The sequence below is a fragment of the Gasterosteus aculeatus genome, chromosome 14 (assembly GCF_964276395.1).
Source record: "Gasterosteus aculeatus chromosome 14, fGasAcu3.hap1.1, whole genome shotgun sequence".
In the NCBI taxonomy this organism is placed as follows: Eukaryota; Metazoa; Chordata; class Actinopteri; order Perciformes; family Gasterosteidae; genus Gasterosteus; species Gasterosteus aculeatus.
In genome coordinates this window covers 4,391,529-4,408,777 of record NC_135702.1, presented here as the reverse complement: position 1 = coordinate 4,408,777, position 17,249 = coordinate 4,391,529, and the positions used below count along the sequence as shown (strand labels likewise).

The following is a 17,249-nucleotide window of genomic DNA, read 5'->3' as shown; positions in this document are numbered from 1 at the left end:
TGAAAAGTAATCTCACTTAATGGCCACAGACGCTGGTCTGCAATGCCTCCGGTGGGGACAGCCTGATGGTACCATAGTACCATAGAACAATGTTACTCCTATTGAAATCATTTCAGTTAGTTGAAAGACATTTTAGACTTTAGTACATTTGTGGATGTTATCTTCAACATCCACAAATGTACCTTTAACAGTAACGGGCTGGTTATGGTGTCCTTTGCCTACACAATCTGTTAAAACAAATGCTGGATCCTTGGAAGAAGGCAGAACTAATATATATATATATATATATATATATATATATATATATATATATATATATGTATATATATATGTATATATATATATATGTATATGTATATGTATATATATATGTATATATATATGTATATATATATATATATATGTATATATATATGTATATATATATATATGTATATGTATATGTATATATATATGTATATATATATGTATATATATATATATATATATATATATATATATATATATATATATATATATGTATATATATATATATATATATAATACTGTTTTAGAAAATATCATTAATTCTACACATGGAGCCTCAAAGACATATTTACATGCATTCATACTCATACTTATTCTTAATACTTTTATCCAGTTTTTAATTAAACCGGTCGGCTGAGTTTACCGCTGTCCATGCTGCTGAGCAGAAATCTTTAAATTGCGGTAGACGAAGGTGAAAGTGCAATTGGTCTTATGTATATGTGTGAACTTTGACCTTTTATTACAAACATAGTAACGTTAACATCACTTCGGATCATTATCGCACCGGTGCTCTTCGTCTCGCTGCGGGCCCACAGCGCCCCCCGCCGGCGGACAGGCGCGCTGCAGGCGAGCGGCCGGGAGGATAACGCTCGTCCCCATAGAGACAGGCTCCTACAACAGGGCTGCCCGGACGCCCCCCCTCCCTCCCTCGCCCCCCCCGTCAGGACCGCCGGTCCTCCCTTCAGAGGCGATGACAGCCTCCATGTGAAACGGCCGGCTTCTGGGACATTCCAGTAATTCCCTCGAAAACCGACTCGCGGACGATCGCCAAACAGATTTTTTGCATTATTGGATTAACGGGCGTCGGGCGCGCGGCTTTATCCCTGAGAGGCCCGGAGGATTGCGTCCCGTCGGCAGGGAGGAGTCCGTCTCCTCGTCCTCACCGCGGAACACGAAGCCAGGCCGGCATGTCGGCGCTTTAACAACCACGTCTCCAACACGAAGCCTCACAGAGCGACCCGATGCCGTCTTAAAGGTGGGTCTTTTGTTGTGTGTGTGTGCGTGCGCGCAGTTAAGCTAGCTTAGCTAGCTAACGGCCGACTGAACTCAAAGGGGCTCGGGTTGGTGTCGGGTCACCCGCTGGTCACCCCGGTCCCGCCTCGAGAGGAAACCAACCGCCTCCGAAGGTGCTAATGTCCTTTTTTGTTCGTCTTCATTTTTACGGCAGCTGAGCATCAAACAGGTCTCATTCGTGTCAAAAGAAGTGCTGCCTTCCTTTTTTTTTTTACTGTCCCCGCCTGACACCGTCACCGGGCGCGAGCCAAATGTGTGTTTCTTCTTAGCATTCGAAGGTACATATGGTCGTGACGTCACGTCGAGGTAGTATTTCACCATCATCGTCTTCATCAGTAGGAGCAGGTGCTGTCAGTGAGGCGCGCGCCCCCCCCCCCTTCTCGCTTGTTGTTCTTCACATCAATGACGTAACGCAGAAGAGGGGCTTCTTCTCTTGACCGTGATGTCTCCGTTGTCTCTCTGCGTGCAGGATGGAGGTGGAGGTGAGTGCTGGCAGGGACAGCACCCGGAGGAGAGCAGCACCACCACCGGCAGCAGCAGCAGCAGATGATGCGGGTGGAGGAAGCATGGAGGCTCAGGTCGTACCGCTGGAGCTCTACGACTCTGCCAGGGCCAAAATTGAGGCAAACCTCCGCTGGTTGTTCGCCAAAGCGTACGGTACAGGTGAGGCTTTGATAGCTGCGTTGTCCTTATGTTTATTCTCTGATTGGGGGTCAATCAGTGTCGCCTTGTAGGCCTGGACTGGTTCCCTCATACGTAAAGAATGTCACTTGGGCAAAGTAGACGGTAAACTGTGCTAATGGAGATGGAACAATTGCAGCATTTCCATTGCTGGCGTGTTCTCCTGGAGAGCAAACGAAAGGTTTACTACAGGAAGGAGAAACACTGTGATAGTAAACACAAGGGGAGGGGGGGACACAAATCCAGGATTTGGATAAAAGACGTTAAAATAAAAGGTTTTAGGAAATGGCGAAGGACATTTTGTGAACCAAAGTCATGAAGTGAAAAAGCAATTCATGAAAAAAATCATTATAGCGCACTGATGGCTGAATTTGGGTATTACTAGCTGGTATACTAAAGATCTATCCAGAGGTTAAAGCAACAAGGAAATAGGCCGTCCTCTGCGATAAAACACCAACTAAATGTATTACGGCAGTTGGATGTAAGAATAATGACAATATTTTGATTAGTATTCAGTCCAAAAAGACGACACACATTTGGGCTATAAATCATGTAACGCTTTACAAAGTGATCGTAATTCTATTTATACATGTTCACAAAGTTATTGAACATCATTTGGCTTTATAATTGCTTGTTAAGTCGTTCTTTTTACTGTAAAAATGCCCCAAAACATCCTAATAAAAAGACGGCAGCATGGCGACGGTCCGAAACCTACACGCTAGACTGAAGGCGTAAACCCACATCTCACGATAAGCCTTTTACACACGGGTCACCAGCCTTTGCCTGCTCTGACGAGGTCTACTAAAACATTAAAAACGATTCCTCTACATGGCTGTAAGTAAATGTCTGCGAAGGACTCGTTGAATGTGGGTTTCTGTGTCACTGGTCCGAGCAGGAGGGGATCTGAACTGTTCCCGCGAGCCGACTCGTCTACGTGATTCCATTGAGTCGGTGTGACAGTGAGGACTTTGGCAGGAGACGCAGGGACATTCATTCATTAAAGGACAACATACTTGTGTTCGCTGCCTGGCAGGGCTGTTTCTTGTTGTTGCGGGGGGATGACTCGGTAAATCTCGACTGTGGGAGGGGAACATAACCATGAAACTGAAAGCTTGCTTGCAATGTGCAGCGCGGTTCATACACAGCGATCAGGGAGGATGGTGAGAGAATATAAAGGAAGGGTAATTAAACATGTTACGTATACGTGAATAATAGACATTCAGAGACACGCGTTATCTTACAAAGCGGAGCTGAAACCCCACTGATATCCTACATTAGTGCCGGCGTTGGAAGTATGGTGAGCTCTGCCTGGCGGGTTAAAGCTTCACCTCCCTGTTACCCAACAAGCTGGAGATCAGAAGCCCATAATAAGCACCAAACCATCACCTTTCCCCCTTTCAAAGCCTCCTTCTTCCCCTAATCTGATTGGCCTCGTCCTGGCGCCCCATTGTGTCTCATTTTGAGCGAGGGACGGATTTATTGCACCGACTACGCTGCGTTAACTTCTTTTTACACGGAATGCACGATGCCGGCATGTGGCGGTTTGACCGTTGTCACTGTCGTCAACTAGTTCACGTGGTAGAGATGCTGCATTTACTTTTGAACTTTGATGACTGAATGAATATGATTGGTAGTTGAACCACTGAATTTCGTTCTGAAAGTAACAAATAAACAGCATTATTTTCTCATACGGGTTCCGCTTAATATGGACGCCGATGGTGAAGAGGTGTGTAGAATTGAGCCATTGTTTTAATGCCGCAACCTTTTGGGTTTTGCTCTCTCGCGTCTTGCTGACATATGGCAGGAATGAATTGTTTTGAACAGCTAACTGAGCGTATGAATATGTAATCGGTGAATTATGGCGGCATTCAGTCAGAATAATAAGTAAACGTAAAAATAATACATCAAATAAAAAATACACAGCCCCAAAATGTATCGGTGTTGTTTGAATGTTGTGAAAGAATGCGTCACGTTGATGTACAGAGCGTCTGTTTGTTCGACCTTTTGATCCAGTCCGGGGTCATTGACAGTCAGTGTGGAGGTCAGAGCAGCCAAAACAGTATTATTAGATTAGAGGGCAAACGGACCGACGCAGTGGCGCTGGGAGGACCGCGTAGTCTGCGTGTGCGACGGTCGGCATAGCCAGTCACATGTTTCACTGGTTAATGGGATTGGACCTGAAGGCCTGTTTGTCTTTGTCCAACACGCTCTTGTTTTTCGAGACTCGTGGCAGCTTTCATACCGGCCAAGAATGAAACCAGGGTTACCATGTTGTTTTTTCATTGGGTGAGGATTGTCCAATCAGCCGTCTTATAGCAGATAAATAGCGTCTTTCCCCCTCGAAGAGCCCGGAGTCTGCAAGGTCTCTGCTGATCAATCTGACCTTGTGTCTGAAAAAACCGTGAACAAAGGGCCCCACACACACACGCACACACACCAGGCTGGATCAGGTGGATGATGAATATCTGAGGACTATTAGCATCTACGATTAGCACAGTCGCTCCTCCTCCAGTTCCCCGGCCCGCAGACCCGCTGCTGTCAGGGTCCATAAAACGATTCAATGAACAGGCCCGGGTGATGGGATGAGACTGCAACCCAGCCCCCCACCTACAGCCACGCTGCCATTCCCCCATCACCATCTCCACGGCAACCACGGAGTTGATTGTGCTTACAGGGACAGCTGAGGTGCGAGATTCTGCTCTCGTTGAGAGAAACGCGGATGAATCAATGAAGTCAACGCAGACCCGGGTGGAGGTATAACGGGAGCGTTCTCTGACGGGGTGGAGTATTCTCGAGTCCACATGGCAGCGCGACACGATACTGTGCGCAGGCTGTGCCAAGCAAGCAGTCTGTTGTGAAAGAGACAGCGAGCTGGAGCCCTGCTGTGTGTGTGTGTGTGTTTTCCACTGATGTTGTGTTTTTGCTCGTTTGCCTCGGTCAGTGGGCTTCTAAGTGAAGAAATGCTGCTGTTAAGTGGTTCAATATTGATCCATGCATTATAGCCGTAGCCTCACTTTCTTATTATTTAGGATACAATTCACGATTATCATTGCCAAGATCTTTAGACCTCTGAGAGACACAACGACAACAATGTCAGTAAGACCATCAGACAGGAATTTAAGATGTCGCCAAAGACTTATTTTCACAGTGAAACCATTAGTCGATGTTTACCAAGTCAAACAAGCCGCTAACTCTACCGGACAACAGCCTCCATGTTGATTCCTTCCTCCTGAGTGGAACTTGAAAGTGCTGGAAGCCACATTTTGTGTGCGCTTCAGGCCTTAACTCTGGATTAACGTGTCCGAGGCAGGCGCTGTACAAAAATAGCTCCTCTGTGTCCACGTCAATGAGCGTGGAACCGCCGCTCTGGCTGGGACAACACCACCAGCTTAAGTAGCACCACTTAATCCCGATAGCTAATTGGCTTTAAGCCTTTGCTCCACCTTTGGGCCTCCGGAGCTCTGCTGGTCCTGCTGTTTGACCACTGCCTTTGTCTCAGTGCGCTCCTCTCGCATTGGTTTGTATTAGACGGTCTAATACCTTAAAAGCCGGAGCCCTGGGAGGCTCTCTGTTACATAACAAATATTATAGTGTGGATGCACGGTATGATTTGTGAACAGGTAAAAGAGATCCCCCGGCTAACCCTCACCGTCTGATCAAGTAGACATTCGTTTAATGACACGTGCATGCTGGTCATTCTTTCCAGATCACATCCCCACGGACCTGCACAACCCCTTCTACACAGACCAGTACGACCAGGAGCACATCAAGCCCCCCATCATCCGCCTGCTGCTGTCTGGAGAGCTCTACTGCCGGGTGTGTGGGCTCATCCTGCACGCTGAGCAGGCCGCCTCCCTCCAAAGCCACCAGTCTGTCATCCAGGCCCTGTCCAGGAAAGGCCTCTACGTCCTGGAGACAGACGACACGCCCGTCTCCGATCTGGACCTCAGCTCGACTCCCTTCAAGATGGTGGGTATGCTTAGCCACACAGTCTGGTTTCTCGACCGACATTTTATTTTTCCTGCCATCATAAATCCCCCTTAAGGGATCGAGGAGGCCGAGCAAAGATAGAAGGAGAGTGAATATTGAACCCTCAGCCATCAGGTGGTCAGACACACCTCCAAATGAATGCTGCGTAAAAGTAGTTTCAGAACTCATTCGCTATATAAAACAAAAAAAAGATGATCGAGTGCTACTAATTTAACAATTAGTAGGTCACAAAAGGTTCACTGTTATGTCAATCAGGGTTCTCTGCAGTAGTCTAACGTAGTGGACTGACATCCCACGCTTCCATCTGGCAGGAAGCTAGTGTGACGTTGCTTTCCAGAGGCGAACGTGAGCCAGCACTATTGGAATGAATAATGCACCAGTGGATGTTTTTCACGTTTTAGAGGGTTTGGCGAAAGTATTCATGAGGCAAAATTCTTCAACGTTTCTCATTTACTATGAGCGCCCACTCTTGTGAACTATTGGTCATGTCCCACAGGTGTGAAAGCACAAAAGGAAGGACGCTGGCTGTAAAGCAGCAGTTTACGTGTCAATTTGTGCGAGTAATCCTCGGTAACAAATGTTCATTTTAAAGAGACGCAGGGAACACCATTAAATAAAAAATATTCTTTCTTTGAGACATCAAATAAAATGACCTTTTTTCTGCTGTATGAACTCTGCTTGTTCCAGTAACACATGTCTGCCCTGTTTCCATGGCAACTCCGCGATGGAGCATCTCTTACCTCTTGTGATTGTAAAATTATCTATTTCTTTCCAGAGAAAAGCACACGTGTGCTGCTATTAAAAATGCGATATAATCAGCTAAATCTGTATTCTTCCAGAGCTCCCACGTCCACCTCATTGATGCCCTGATGATGGCCTATATAGTGGAGATGATCAGCATAGAGAAGGTGGTGTCCAGTGTCAAGCGTTTTTCCAACTTCAGTGCCTCCAAGGACTTGCCTTTCGACCTGGAAGACGCAATGGTCTTCTGGATCAACAAGGTAAAAACCAGACGTGGGTGTCAGGGTTTGGCATTTGGCCCTTCTTCTACCTGCCTGAGCCACGGTACCTTTTGTCGTTACAGGTGAACATAAAGATGAGGGAGATCGTGGAAAAAGAGCTGAAGATGAAGCAGCATTTGCTGGAGTCCCCCAGCCACCAGAAGGTAACAGCGTGTGTGTCTCTTTCTCTCACTGCTTCAGAAAGAAAAGCTTCCTCTCTGTTCAATAGCGTCTTTCTTGGGTGACTTTGCTGCCTTTGTTGATTGTTTGAGTTTATAGTTGCATGTGTCCTTTCCTCACTGGGTGCATTGACCGTTGTGTGTGTAGGGTTATTCATTGGATCTTGTCTGCGTTGAGATCTGATGAGCCCCTCAAATCATTTTCTGATACAGATTGAAACCCAACACGCCATAGCGTAGATATACGGGCAACTCAAGCCTTCTGCTTTTGGACTTTTTGCTAAATCAGCTGCATTTAAATGATGTTCCTGTTTTCCTGTGTGGTTACAGGACACTTTAGATTACTTTGGATGTCTGTGTGTATTCATATTTTGAACTGTCCCACGCCTCTCTCGGGAGACACGTCTCACAAATTGCAAACCACTGCACTTGACACGCTTTGGTTCCCATCGATCAGTCAGAACGGGCGTATCGTTGAAAAGCCCAGTGATCTTTTGGGGCTGATAGGGTTCCATTAACGTGTAAAGAACACAATTACAATACACACAAACACCTCTAGGGGTTCTCCCTTTCCGGTTGTCTTTAAGATCAGATCAGTCTCCATGGTAAAGGGGGATAATCTGATGTCTTGTCATTGTACATGACCCTTGACCTGTCTGCTGCTCTTCCTCTTTGTGTCTCCCCAAACGTCCCCCCTTTTCCTGGCTCTTGGATGCTAGTCTCCCTCCAAATGGTACTGGAAGCTTGTACCTGTAAGTGCCACCGCATTCGTGTGAACGTTTGTATGTCTGTCTGAGACGCGTGTGTATCAGTGTCAGACGCAACGAGCAGGCGCTAATGCGGCGATGTATGAATAGTGTTGATGACAGTGAAGATGACACAGCGCCCCTCGGTGGCAACGGAAGAAACCGCAACGGACCTGAGACACTTTTTCTTTTCCCTGCTCGTGTTGTTTTTGTGCTTTCCATAAAATCCTGAAGAAGCTTTAACCTCCCGCCTCTCAAAACGTCCACATGCCACAGCACATTCCTACAGTTTCTGTTCTGTTTTCATCCGTCGAAGCAAAGTTCTAACTAACTGTTCCCATAAGGCAAACTATCTGAAGTCCACTCATCCAGTCACAGCGTGCCTCTTTTCATTGCATTACCCTCCTTCAAACCATTTCTTTCTTCCATCACCAGCCTGATATATTGCATGAACTGGCTAGCTGCTCATGGGAGCCTATGGAATTCTTTAACATGGTAATGTATTCACCATTAACCCGTTTCATTGTTTTATCCTCACCTTGATGTTTTTTCACTTGTTTTTCGTGAATCACTTCACTCATTAACAAAATCCCCCACTGATCTTAGTTATGTTATTATACCTGAACGTGCTTAACATCCTCGCAAGTCCTCATGCGCAAAGGCACCCTTTATTGTACCACATGGTGCACATGGCTCTCTGAAAGCTCTGCTCATCTGGTAAAAGGTCATCAAGCATGATGACGTGCTAAAGACAGTCGGAGAAAAATATACAAAGTGAGAAATGTTGTGTGTGTGTGTGTGAGAGCACGTGACTGTTTGTGAGTAGAGACGTTGGTTTGCTGTGTTTAATGTCGCGCCCTCTCCTCTGTGCAGGTACGTTACCGCAGAGATCACCTGTCCGGTCGGGCACTTCAGCACTTCCCTCTGCTGGACGACCTGCTGAAGGACGTGTGTGACGGCACGGCTCTGCTGGCTGTGATACACTTCTATTGCCCAGAACTCATTCGACTGGAAGGTACAGTAACTTTGGACCGCTCGCATATTATGAAGCCAGAGGATAAAGTAGCTGAACTTAGAAACAGGGGGACACAAATCAGCCTACTAGCACCTCTGAAGTCAGATTATTAACACACTAATTAATGGATTAACTCCTCACAGATGAGGTTTTATTTTAGAAGTTTAGTAGTTAGCAGAAGAACATGTTCATTTTCCAAAATGCCAAATATATTCCTTTCAGCTCCCTCATAAGAAGTAGATTTAAAAACCCCTTGTTTTCTTGTTCTGTGCAGATATCTGTCTGAAGGATGTGCCCTCCATAGCAGACAGTATGTACAACATCCAGCTACTACAAGAGTTTTCTCATGAATACCTGAACAAATGCTTCTATCTGAAGCCCGAGGACCTGCTGTACTCTCCGAGAGTACTAAAGGTGAGCCCGAAAAACACCTCAGCAACAGAAAGTTATAAAACAGAACATTGTCGTGGATTGTATTGACCCGGATCATTGTGTCTCGCAGAATAACATCATGGTCTTCATTGCTGAGCTCTTCTGGTGGTTTGAGATCGTGAAGCCGGACTTTGTGCAGCCCAGGGACCTCCATGAAATCAGAGATGGTATAACTTTAATATATATGTCATAAAAAAACACAAATTTTCACTTATTTACGGTTGTATGTTGTGTGCATTTGATGCATACTTTTGCACCTATTTTTTTATTTCTCATAAATGATTTCTTGTTCTTGTATTTACTTGCATTTGTTTTTATATATATTGTAGCATTATGTACATAATTTACCATTCAGTGCGTGTATTTTTCATGTTTCTTTACGCTTATATAAGAGCAACTGTAGTAACTATTCCCCACGGGTGTCACGTAATTGAAGTGTATCAAACTGCCGCAGGCTCATTATGTTTTATGTCTTATATTTGATACCTACTTTATTGTTTGTGCAGTGAGATTGCTGCTACAGCCCAAGACTTCAAGATCTCACGTCCCCATCTCCAACGTCACCAAACGTAGTTTCCTGCCATCATCAAACTCTGCTGACTTCTTGACCACGGGCCCGAGTCCCGACCTCAGGTAACAACTATACTCCAGTATCAGTTTCAAGTCACAGATTTATTCTTTTTAATATTTCCCACGATACATTTACAGCAGCATGACTATACCATGCTGCTGTATTAAAATGCATATTCCCAGATATTTAAATTATAGAATCCTACTAGCGCAGTCTCACTTTTTGTTGACGTGTTTTAGAAAAGCAACATTATCGATTTGAGAAGCTAAAATCAAACCGAGTTAAACTTTAAAACCCAAACCTCTTCTTGCAGCAATAAACCAGGCTCCCTAAGCCCATCTCACCCGTTACTGCCGCTGAGACAGAGACAGCAGAAGGTGGCCGAGAGCACCTCAGGTAATAGCAAACACATATTTCCAATGCAGTCTTCTGCCTCAAGGCCCAAAGTAAATTCTTCCAACAGAGAAAAGGGAGAGGGCAGGTAGGGAGCAGGAAGAAGACTCAGTTTCCTTTTTAAAAAATTGTGTCTATCTTTCTTGAATATGCACTTATTCCAAAAAGCAAGGTACTTAATTAGATGGTAGTGTGAGCATTCAATTGTGATATTTACTGTTTCAAGATTTATTTTAAGACCAGATTGTTGGGACGCAGTTTTATATTTAATCAAGACAGATAATTTAGATTGTTAAAATCATCCGCAATGAATGTTGCATGTTCGAGAGGTCCCGGTTGTCACATTGATCCCATCTTCTCTGTGCAGTGCTGAGGAATAGGTCCAACTCCCTCACTCGTGATGGCCAGCACCATGGCTCTATACTGGCCTGGCCAGAGAGGAGGCAGAGGTGAGCTGTGTGATTACTTCCGTGATTCATGATGATGAATGCTTGGCTTACACAAATCCTATTAACCCCTCCTCCTGCCGCCCAGGCCTTTATCCCAACAGTTGCCCTACGCTTTGCATTGTCCCCTGGAGGACGACGCAGACAGTATCAGCCTCGCACGCTCCATCAGCAAAGACAGCCTGGCCTCCAATATACTGAGCAGTACCCCCAAACACATGCTGGGTCCTCAACTGCCTCAACAACGGCTAAGTGGTCAAAGCCTGCTGAGTCACATGCGCATCGAGGACGAGGAAGAGGAAATAGAAGAGGAGGAACTCGTTGCTGTAATCCACCCATCTGTGTTTTCTCGATGTCGACTCGGGAGTGACATGGAGCAGGATGAGCTGGAGATCCCAAGTGCGACATCCGCCTCCGGGGTTTCCAGTAGTCGTTGCTCTCCCCGCCTCGACGTCGGCCCCTTTCCTGCCGACCACCCGGCAGATAGCTACTATCTGGAACCCCTGATGCCTTCCATCCCTAAGCCGGCCAAAGAGAAGAGCATCAGCCTGAACAAGGAGGAGGAGAGTGGCGAGAGTCGCTGTAAAGGGACCGCAGCTGCTAGGAGAGCCGCCGTTAATGCCCCGAGCACCTCACAGAGGAAAGCCCAGGCGTCTGGGTCAAACAGAGGCAGCTTTACCCCCATACCTGTGGCGGAATCAGTCACCAGCTCCACCAGGCCACCCACGGAGGGGTCGGCAGGGATGCGTCAGTCCGAGAGGAAGCAGCCGTCGGGCTTTTTCCTCCATTCGTCGGGAGATGCCGACTGCCACGCTCCTCCCTGCACTGCGCTGGATGCAGGGCACGACTCTGACTCCGACATCGCAGACCTCGAGGAGGACGACGAGGAGGACGACCTAATGGAGCTGACCAAAGAACTCGCGAGGAGGGGAAAGGGAGAGTTCTCAGAGGAGGGAGAGGTGTGTGAATTTGGAGAGGGCGAGTCGGCCAAACTGAGGGAAGACTTGAAGGTAAGCGAGCGAGACGACAAGGAAAGCGGCAGCGGGCGCTCAAGCCCGTGCCTCAGCACCGCATCGTGGGCGAGCAGCTGCAGCGCCACGTGCAGCACCAGCGTCAAGATGACCAGCTTCGCCGAGAGGAAGCTCCTTAAACTGGGCCTGCGGGACGGATTCTCCAGCACCAGCAGTTCCCAGAAGACCACACCAGACGGGTCTGAGGTGACCCCCGGCTCCCCCTGGCAGATGAGGAGCGACAGCGCCCCCGGCTGGCTAGGAAAGGAGCCTATTTCGGTCTTGGGAAAGAGTTTGGCGGCGAGTCCCCCAGTTGTGCCTTCAGAGCTGCTGCAGCTTCACATGCGGCTCGAGGAGCAAAGACGAGCCATCGAGTATCAGAAGAAGAAGATGGAGGCCCTCTCGGCGCGGCAGCGGCTGAAGCTGGGGAAAGCTGCCTTCTTGAACATCGTGAAGAAGGGTGGAGGGAAGAGCGACACACTTCCCCTGCCTCTGAAACACTCACAGCAATCCTTAGAGCTCACCGACAGGAGTAAACTAAAGACCCTGTCATGTAGGGACGACTCCTGTCTCGATGCTCTGAAGGTGCAGGCGACGGCGGGTCAAGCTGAGGTGGGACAGATGAGCAGGTACAACAAGCTGTCCCAGGATAACGTGGCGGAACCGGACTTGAATGAGTGTTCCCACTCCATAGATCTTCTCAATGAAGCTATTAGTTCCATCCAGCAGCAGATGATGCAGCTGTCCTTCCAGCAAGACCTGCTGATGAAGCGCGCCGTGTCGTCTCCGGAACCGCCCGTGAAGCACGCGGTGTCGCCTCCGGAGCCGCCGCTGAAGCGCGCAGCGTCACCTGAAGAACACGTGGAATCCAGCTCCAGCCCGACCCCCGACACGACAGCAGAATCAACATCCTCTACCTCAGACCCCAGAGCTTTTGCGGTTCACTTTGTGGATATTAGCGGCAGCAACGTCGCCCCGGCCCGACGCCCACCCAAGCTCAGCTCCAGCCAACGCACCAAGACCTCGGAGCCGAGACAAAGCAAAGAGAACAGCAAGGGGGCTTCTATCAAGTCGTGCACTCAATCCCCGGAGGGCAGAGGAGAGAGGAGTGTCGCTGAGAGCTCCAGACCGGAGAGAAACCTTCAGAGAAACAGCACCTTCAGAGTCCGCGATGAGCCCGACCAACGCAGCGCTGGAGAGGGGACTGGCTGCGCCTCGGACGGCGCATTGATGTCTCCCTCGCGGGCCGCGGAACACGAGGAGAACACGGCCGCCGACTCGGGGCAAGATGCCGTGGGTGGAGATGAGAATGCAAGGGTCAAGGGTCAGCTGATCGAGGTGGACCTGTCGGAGCTCAAGGATCCTCTGGCGGACGGCAGCCTGGAGGTTCCAGACTGCACGGCAGAGGGCGAGCAGAAGAGTGTGATAGGTTTCTTCTTTAAGGTGAAATGATCAGCTATTCAACCTGCGAACATCAAGAGCACCTTCACGTCAAGCATTATCACTAATTTCACATTCTTTTTTCTTTTTTAATCTTCCAGGATGAGGAGAAAGCAGAGGATGAAATGGCAAAACGTCGTGCTGCCTTCCTCCTCAGGCAGCAACGCAAAGCTGAAGAGGCGAGACTACGCAAACAGCATCACGAAGTCGAGAGTGAGCTCAAACGTGACGAGACCAGGTATGTCTGTGTTACACATTTATAATACTTACATGGGACCAGTATTATCCCCTCGTGAAATCACCCCACGTGTTTCAAAGCAATCGATTCAGTATTTTACTTTTATTTACACACACTCACATTGTCCCCCCAGTTAAAGAAGTATTTAGTTGGGTATTTGATGTTATTATATTATACAGGCCTATTTATGTTGCGTGGATGGTTCTCTAATGGGGCTGTACAGAATACTTACCAAGCCACATTCATTACATTCATCACCTCCCAAAATTGCACCAATAATGCTGTTTGAACCTTTTATCTAAAGTTATGCAGATAACTCTGTGAATGCGCCTGAAGTCTGCAGGTACTGTGTGTGTGAGGGGTGGTTTTGTCATGCAGTTGAATTGTGTCTCACCTAACCTCAAGGCGCAAGGCAGAAGAGGACCGTGTTCGCAAGGAGGAGGAGAAGGCGAGGCGAGAGATAATTAAGCAGGAATACCTGCAGAGGAAGCAAGAAGCCTTGATGGAGGAGCAAGGTCTCGTCAAGCCCCGCCCACGCACTAAATCACGCCGGAGCAGACCGAAATCCCTCCACCGCGCCGAGTCCAACAGCCTCTCCAAAGGATCCACCACACGTAAGAAGACCTGCCTGTGCAGTTCTCCGCGTTGTCGCCAAACTGTTTGTTGTCAGTTTAGTGCGGTGTGTTCGTCTGGAGGCTGCGCATGCATCTTCTGTTCATGTGTTCCGCCCATGTGTTTGTCATCCTCTGAGTGTGTAAATGTGTGTTATGCAGGTGATTCTCTGAAGAAGTCCATGTTGATCAAAGCCCAGGGCTCAGCAGCAGGCTGCAGGGGAGGTGAACCTTCTAACCTGCTCTGCATGATGTGATATAAATGTATTTACACGGCCCAAATAAATCGTTATCGGGACAAACGCTTGAGCAGCCGGCCGTGTATTCATTCTGACTAACATCTATTTTTGTTACAATTTACACCATAAAACAGGTGTGGAAAGAGCAAAACACAATGTCATTTTGTTTAGCAAAAGTAACTGGTCTTCATTCTTTTCAGCAGAGCTGAGCTGCAGCCATCGAGGATCAACGCTCTCCTTGGCGACTGAGGCCGACAGCGTCATCTCTGGAGGGGCGGAGTGTCGCAGGTGTGACCTGTTGTATTCTCTTCCCACCTGGTGTGTCCCAAGTGGCCATTTGATTGACCTGTGAGTGTGCTTTCCAGGGCTGGATCTGTGTGCTCCATGGAGTCGTTCCCTACGCTGAGCCGGGCGTCGAGCAGGAACCTGGAGAGGGACTGGGAGAACGCCTCCATAGCCTCGTCCATCACTTCTACAGAGTACAACGGTGAGCGCTGAACCGAAACATTAGCTGCTTTGCGTGTGCATGAGACATGAAGCTCAGATCGGCACAAATCAGTCTTTGAACACCTTTTGTGCATTTATCTCATTTATTCCTATTGTAATGTTTTGTTCTTTGAAGGTCCTAAACTCTTCAAGGAGCCGAGCTCCAAGTCCAACAAGCCAATCATCATCAACGCCATCGCTCACTGCTGCCTGGCTGGGAAGGTTAATGAGACCCAGAAGAATGTTATTCTGGAGGTCAGTGGGATCTATTTTCAATGTATTTACTGTTGGTGATGATTTATTGTTCATCTGTTATTCGCGCGGTTCATTTTTCATTCGTATTTCACCATATTCGGAAAATGTTGACGTTCGCCTCACTGAACGCAGGAGCTGGAAAAGTGCGAGTCCAATCACCTGATCATCCTCTTCCGCGACGGCGGGTGCCAGTTCCGCGGCATCTACTCGTACTCGCCGGACACGGAGGAAATCGTCAAGTTCACGGGCACGGGGCCGCGCTGCATCGGCCGCAAGATGATCGACAAGCTCTACAAATACAGCTCGGACCGCAAGCAGTTCAACGCCATCCCCGCCAAGTCGGTGTCGGTCAGCGTGGACGCCCTGACCATCCACAACCAACTGTGGCACGTCAAGAGGCCGGGGAGTGCACGGAGGAAGTGAGACGGAGGACGCTCGGTTGCGTCTGCTTCTGTTGGGCCGGACCCAATAGTCTCCGAGGCGACGGACATGTGATCACGTGACTGACGTGTCTGACAGGGTGGCGTTTAGACGCTGTGAAGGGCGAAGGCGTCGGTCTGAATGTTTATTTTCTTTTGTCTCTTTAGCTTTCTATTCTGCATGTCACACTTTACATTTGCGGGTACGTGAGGACGGACGGATTCTCACGCAGCAGTGAGGACGAGACGGACCCCTCAAGTCCAATGCAGCTGGATCTACGACACAGTAGCCGGCATTCTACCGACGACAAGTGCAACCGCACGCAGTGATGGACATTCTCCTGATGATGCTATTTCAGCAAAAAACATACCCGACTGCTGTGAGCAATCCAGGCTTCACACCCGGAGCCCCCCCTTACTCACTAGTGACTCCGACTGGTCAGTGCTTTTTTGAAAGATGGAACTAACTTTTTTTATGTAAGGATGGGATGGATGTTAGTGGGTGGTAATGTCCAGTCTCGTTTTTCTATTGAGTGTGTTTGCGGGTGCGTGAGTCTTTGTGTTGAGGAAGTGCGTCCCGCTCTGAATGTGAATGTCTCACCCTCTTAATTATGCTTTAAAAGAAGGCAACGGAAGCGTGGAGCCAAACCACTTTTTGCTTTGTTCTGTTTATGAGGCGTTGTGCTGCTGATACAGAAGAGAAAGAAAGTTTTACAAAAGGGAGAATTGTACTTGTATTCCAGACATGAAGCGCTTTCCAGACTTAGTGCATTATTCCTTTCAGTAGTGCATTATATCGTATTAAGTTCATACGCCACCCGAAAGAGCCGCCAGAGAACGTCGCTGTACCAAATCGAACTGAGCTTTGCCACCGAGCTGCTTGCTGCTCATTAACTCATCACTGGGTCCTAGTGAGGAGTACGATTTCAATGTAGCTGCTGGCGCTCAACGCGCGATAACTTCTTCCCCTGTAATGACGGATGGTCAGCGGCGGCTGCGATGTGGGACAAACCGCACAATACTTGATATTTGTTTGCTGCATTTTTGTACATTTTTTAGTAGTACTTTTCTGTCCGTTACGTACAAGTTATGTTTACTAAAACGCAGGCACTATTTTGAGGTTCATTGGAGATATGAGTATTATTTCACTGTGTTGTATTTTATGTTTATTTATTTTGAAGAGATAATAAAATGCAACTCGGTATGTTTTATGATGAATGTGCATAATATATAGTACGTGCATCTGTTCCTAGACGCTCCCCTTTTTTATATTCCTCTGCATGTGGTGGATAAAAGTGTCTTAGGTTCATTACTATAATTATTATTACTATTATTAATTGCTATACAACAATCACACCCTCAGTCAGACTTCTCTTTGGGCCATAATTACCTTCACTAAGCAGGTAAGTTTTCGGTGTTTATTTATTTGTTAGGATTTAAGGAAAAAGAGCTCACTTATCACGACACTCGGTGGAACATTTCTGAAAGGATCCGAATCACTGAGCGGGAACAAAAATGACTACAAAGCAAAGAGTGCAGACGCATCGCAAGTAGGGAGTCATTTACACCACTGACCCTCCGGGCACCAACGTTAAAAAACACACACAGGTGTTTCCACCCGACTGGCCCGATTAGACCCGATTAGACCTGATCTCCAGTTTTAGTTACCGGTAATGTGACTCACCTCTCCTCTTTTCTAAAACCATCGTTTGCCCCTCTGCTTCTACCTGCTGCTTTCTATCAGCATCTCCTTTCCTTTGACTTCTCTTATTATTTA

The 17,249-nt window shown here is 47.6% G+C and overlaps 1 protein-coding gene across 14 annotated transcripts; it reads left to right on the top strand.

Annotated features, from left to right (window-relative positions):
* Positions 1–856: 856 nt before the first annotated feature.
* camsap1a (calmodulin regulated spectrin-associated protein 1a) lies at positions 857–16,699 on the top strand. Of its 14 annotated transcripts, none has more exons than XM_078088017.1 (21): positions 865–1,282; positions 1,790–1,983; positions 5,708–5,970; positions 6,831–6,992; positions 7,076–7,156; positions 7,891–7,923; positions 8,353–8,412; positions 8,791–8,932; positions 9,207–9,346; positions 9,435–9,531; positions 9,871–9,997; positions 10,249–10,331; positions 10,696–10,777; positions 10,863–13,227; positions 13,326–13,462; positions 13,868–14,076; positions 14,236–14,298; positions 14,516–14,600; positions 14,678–14,799; positions 14,935–15,053; positions 15,186–16,699. In XM_078088017.1, exons 2-21 carry the CDS (start codon positions 1,791–1,793, stop codon positions 15,474–15,476), a joined length of 4,854 nt encoding a protein of 1,617 aa, XP_077944143.1. In that variant the 5' UTR covers positions 865–1,282; position 1,790; the 3' UTR covers positions 15,477–16,699. The 14 variants fall into 14 exon arrangements, with proteins under 14 accessions (XP_040053246.2, XP_077944150.1, XP_077944143.1 ...); XM_078088016.1 differs by having other exon boundaries at positions 14,513–14,600; XM_078088018.1 differs by lacking the exon at positions 7,891–7,923.
* The last annotated feature ends 550 nt before the right edge of the window (positions 16,700–17,249 follow it).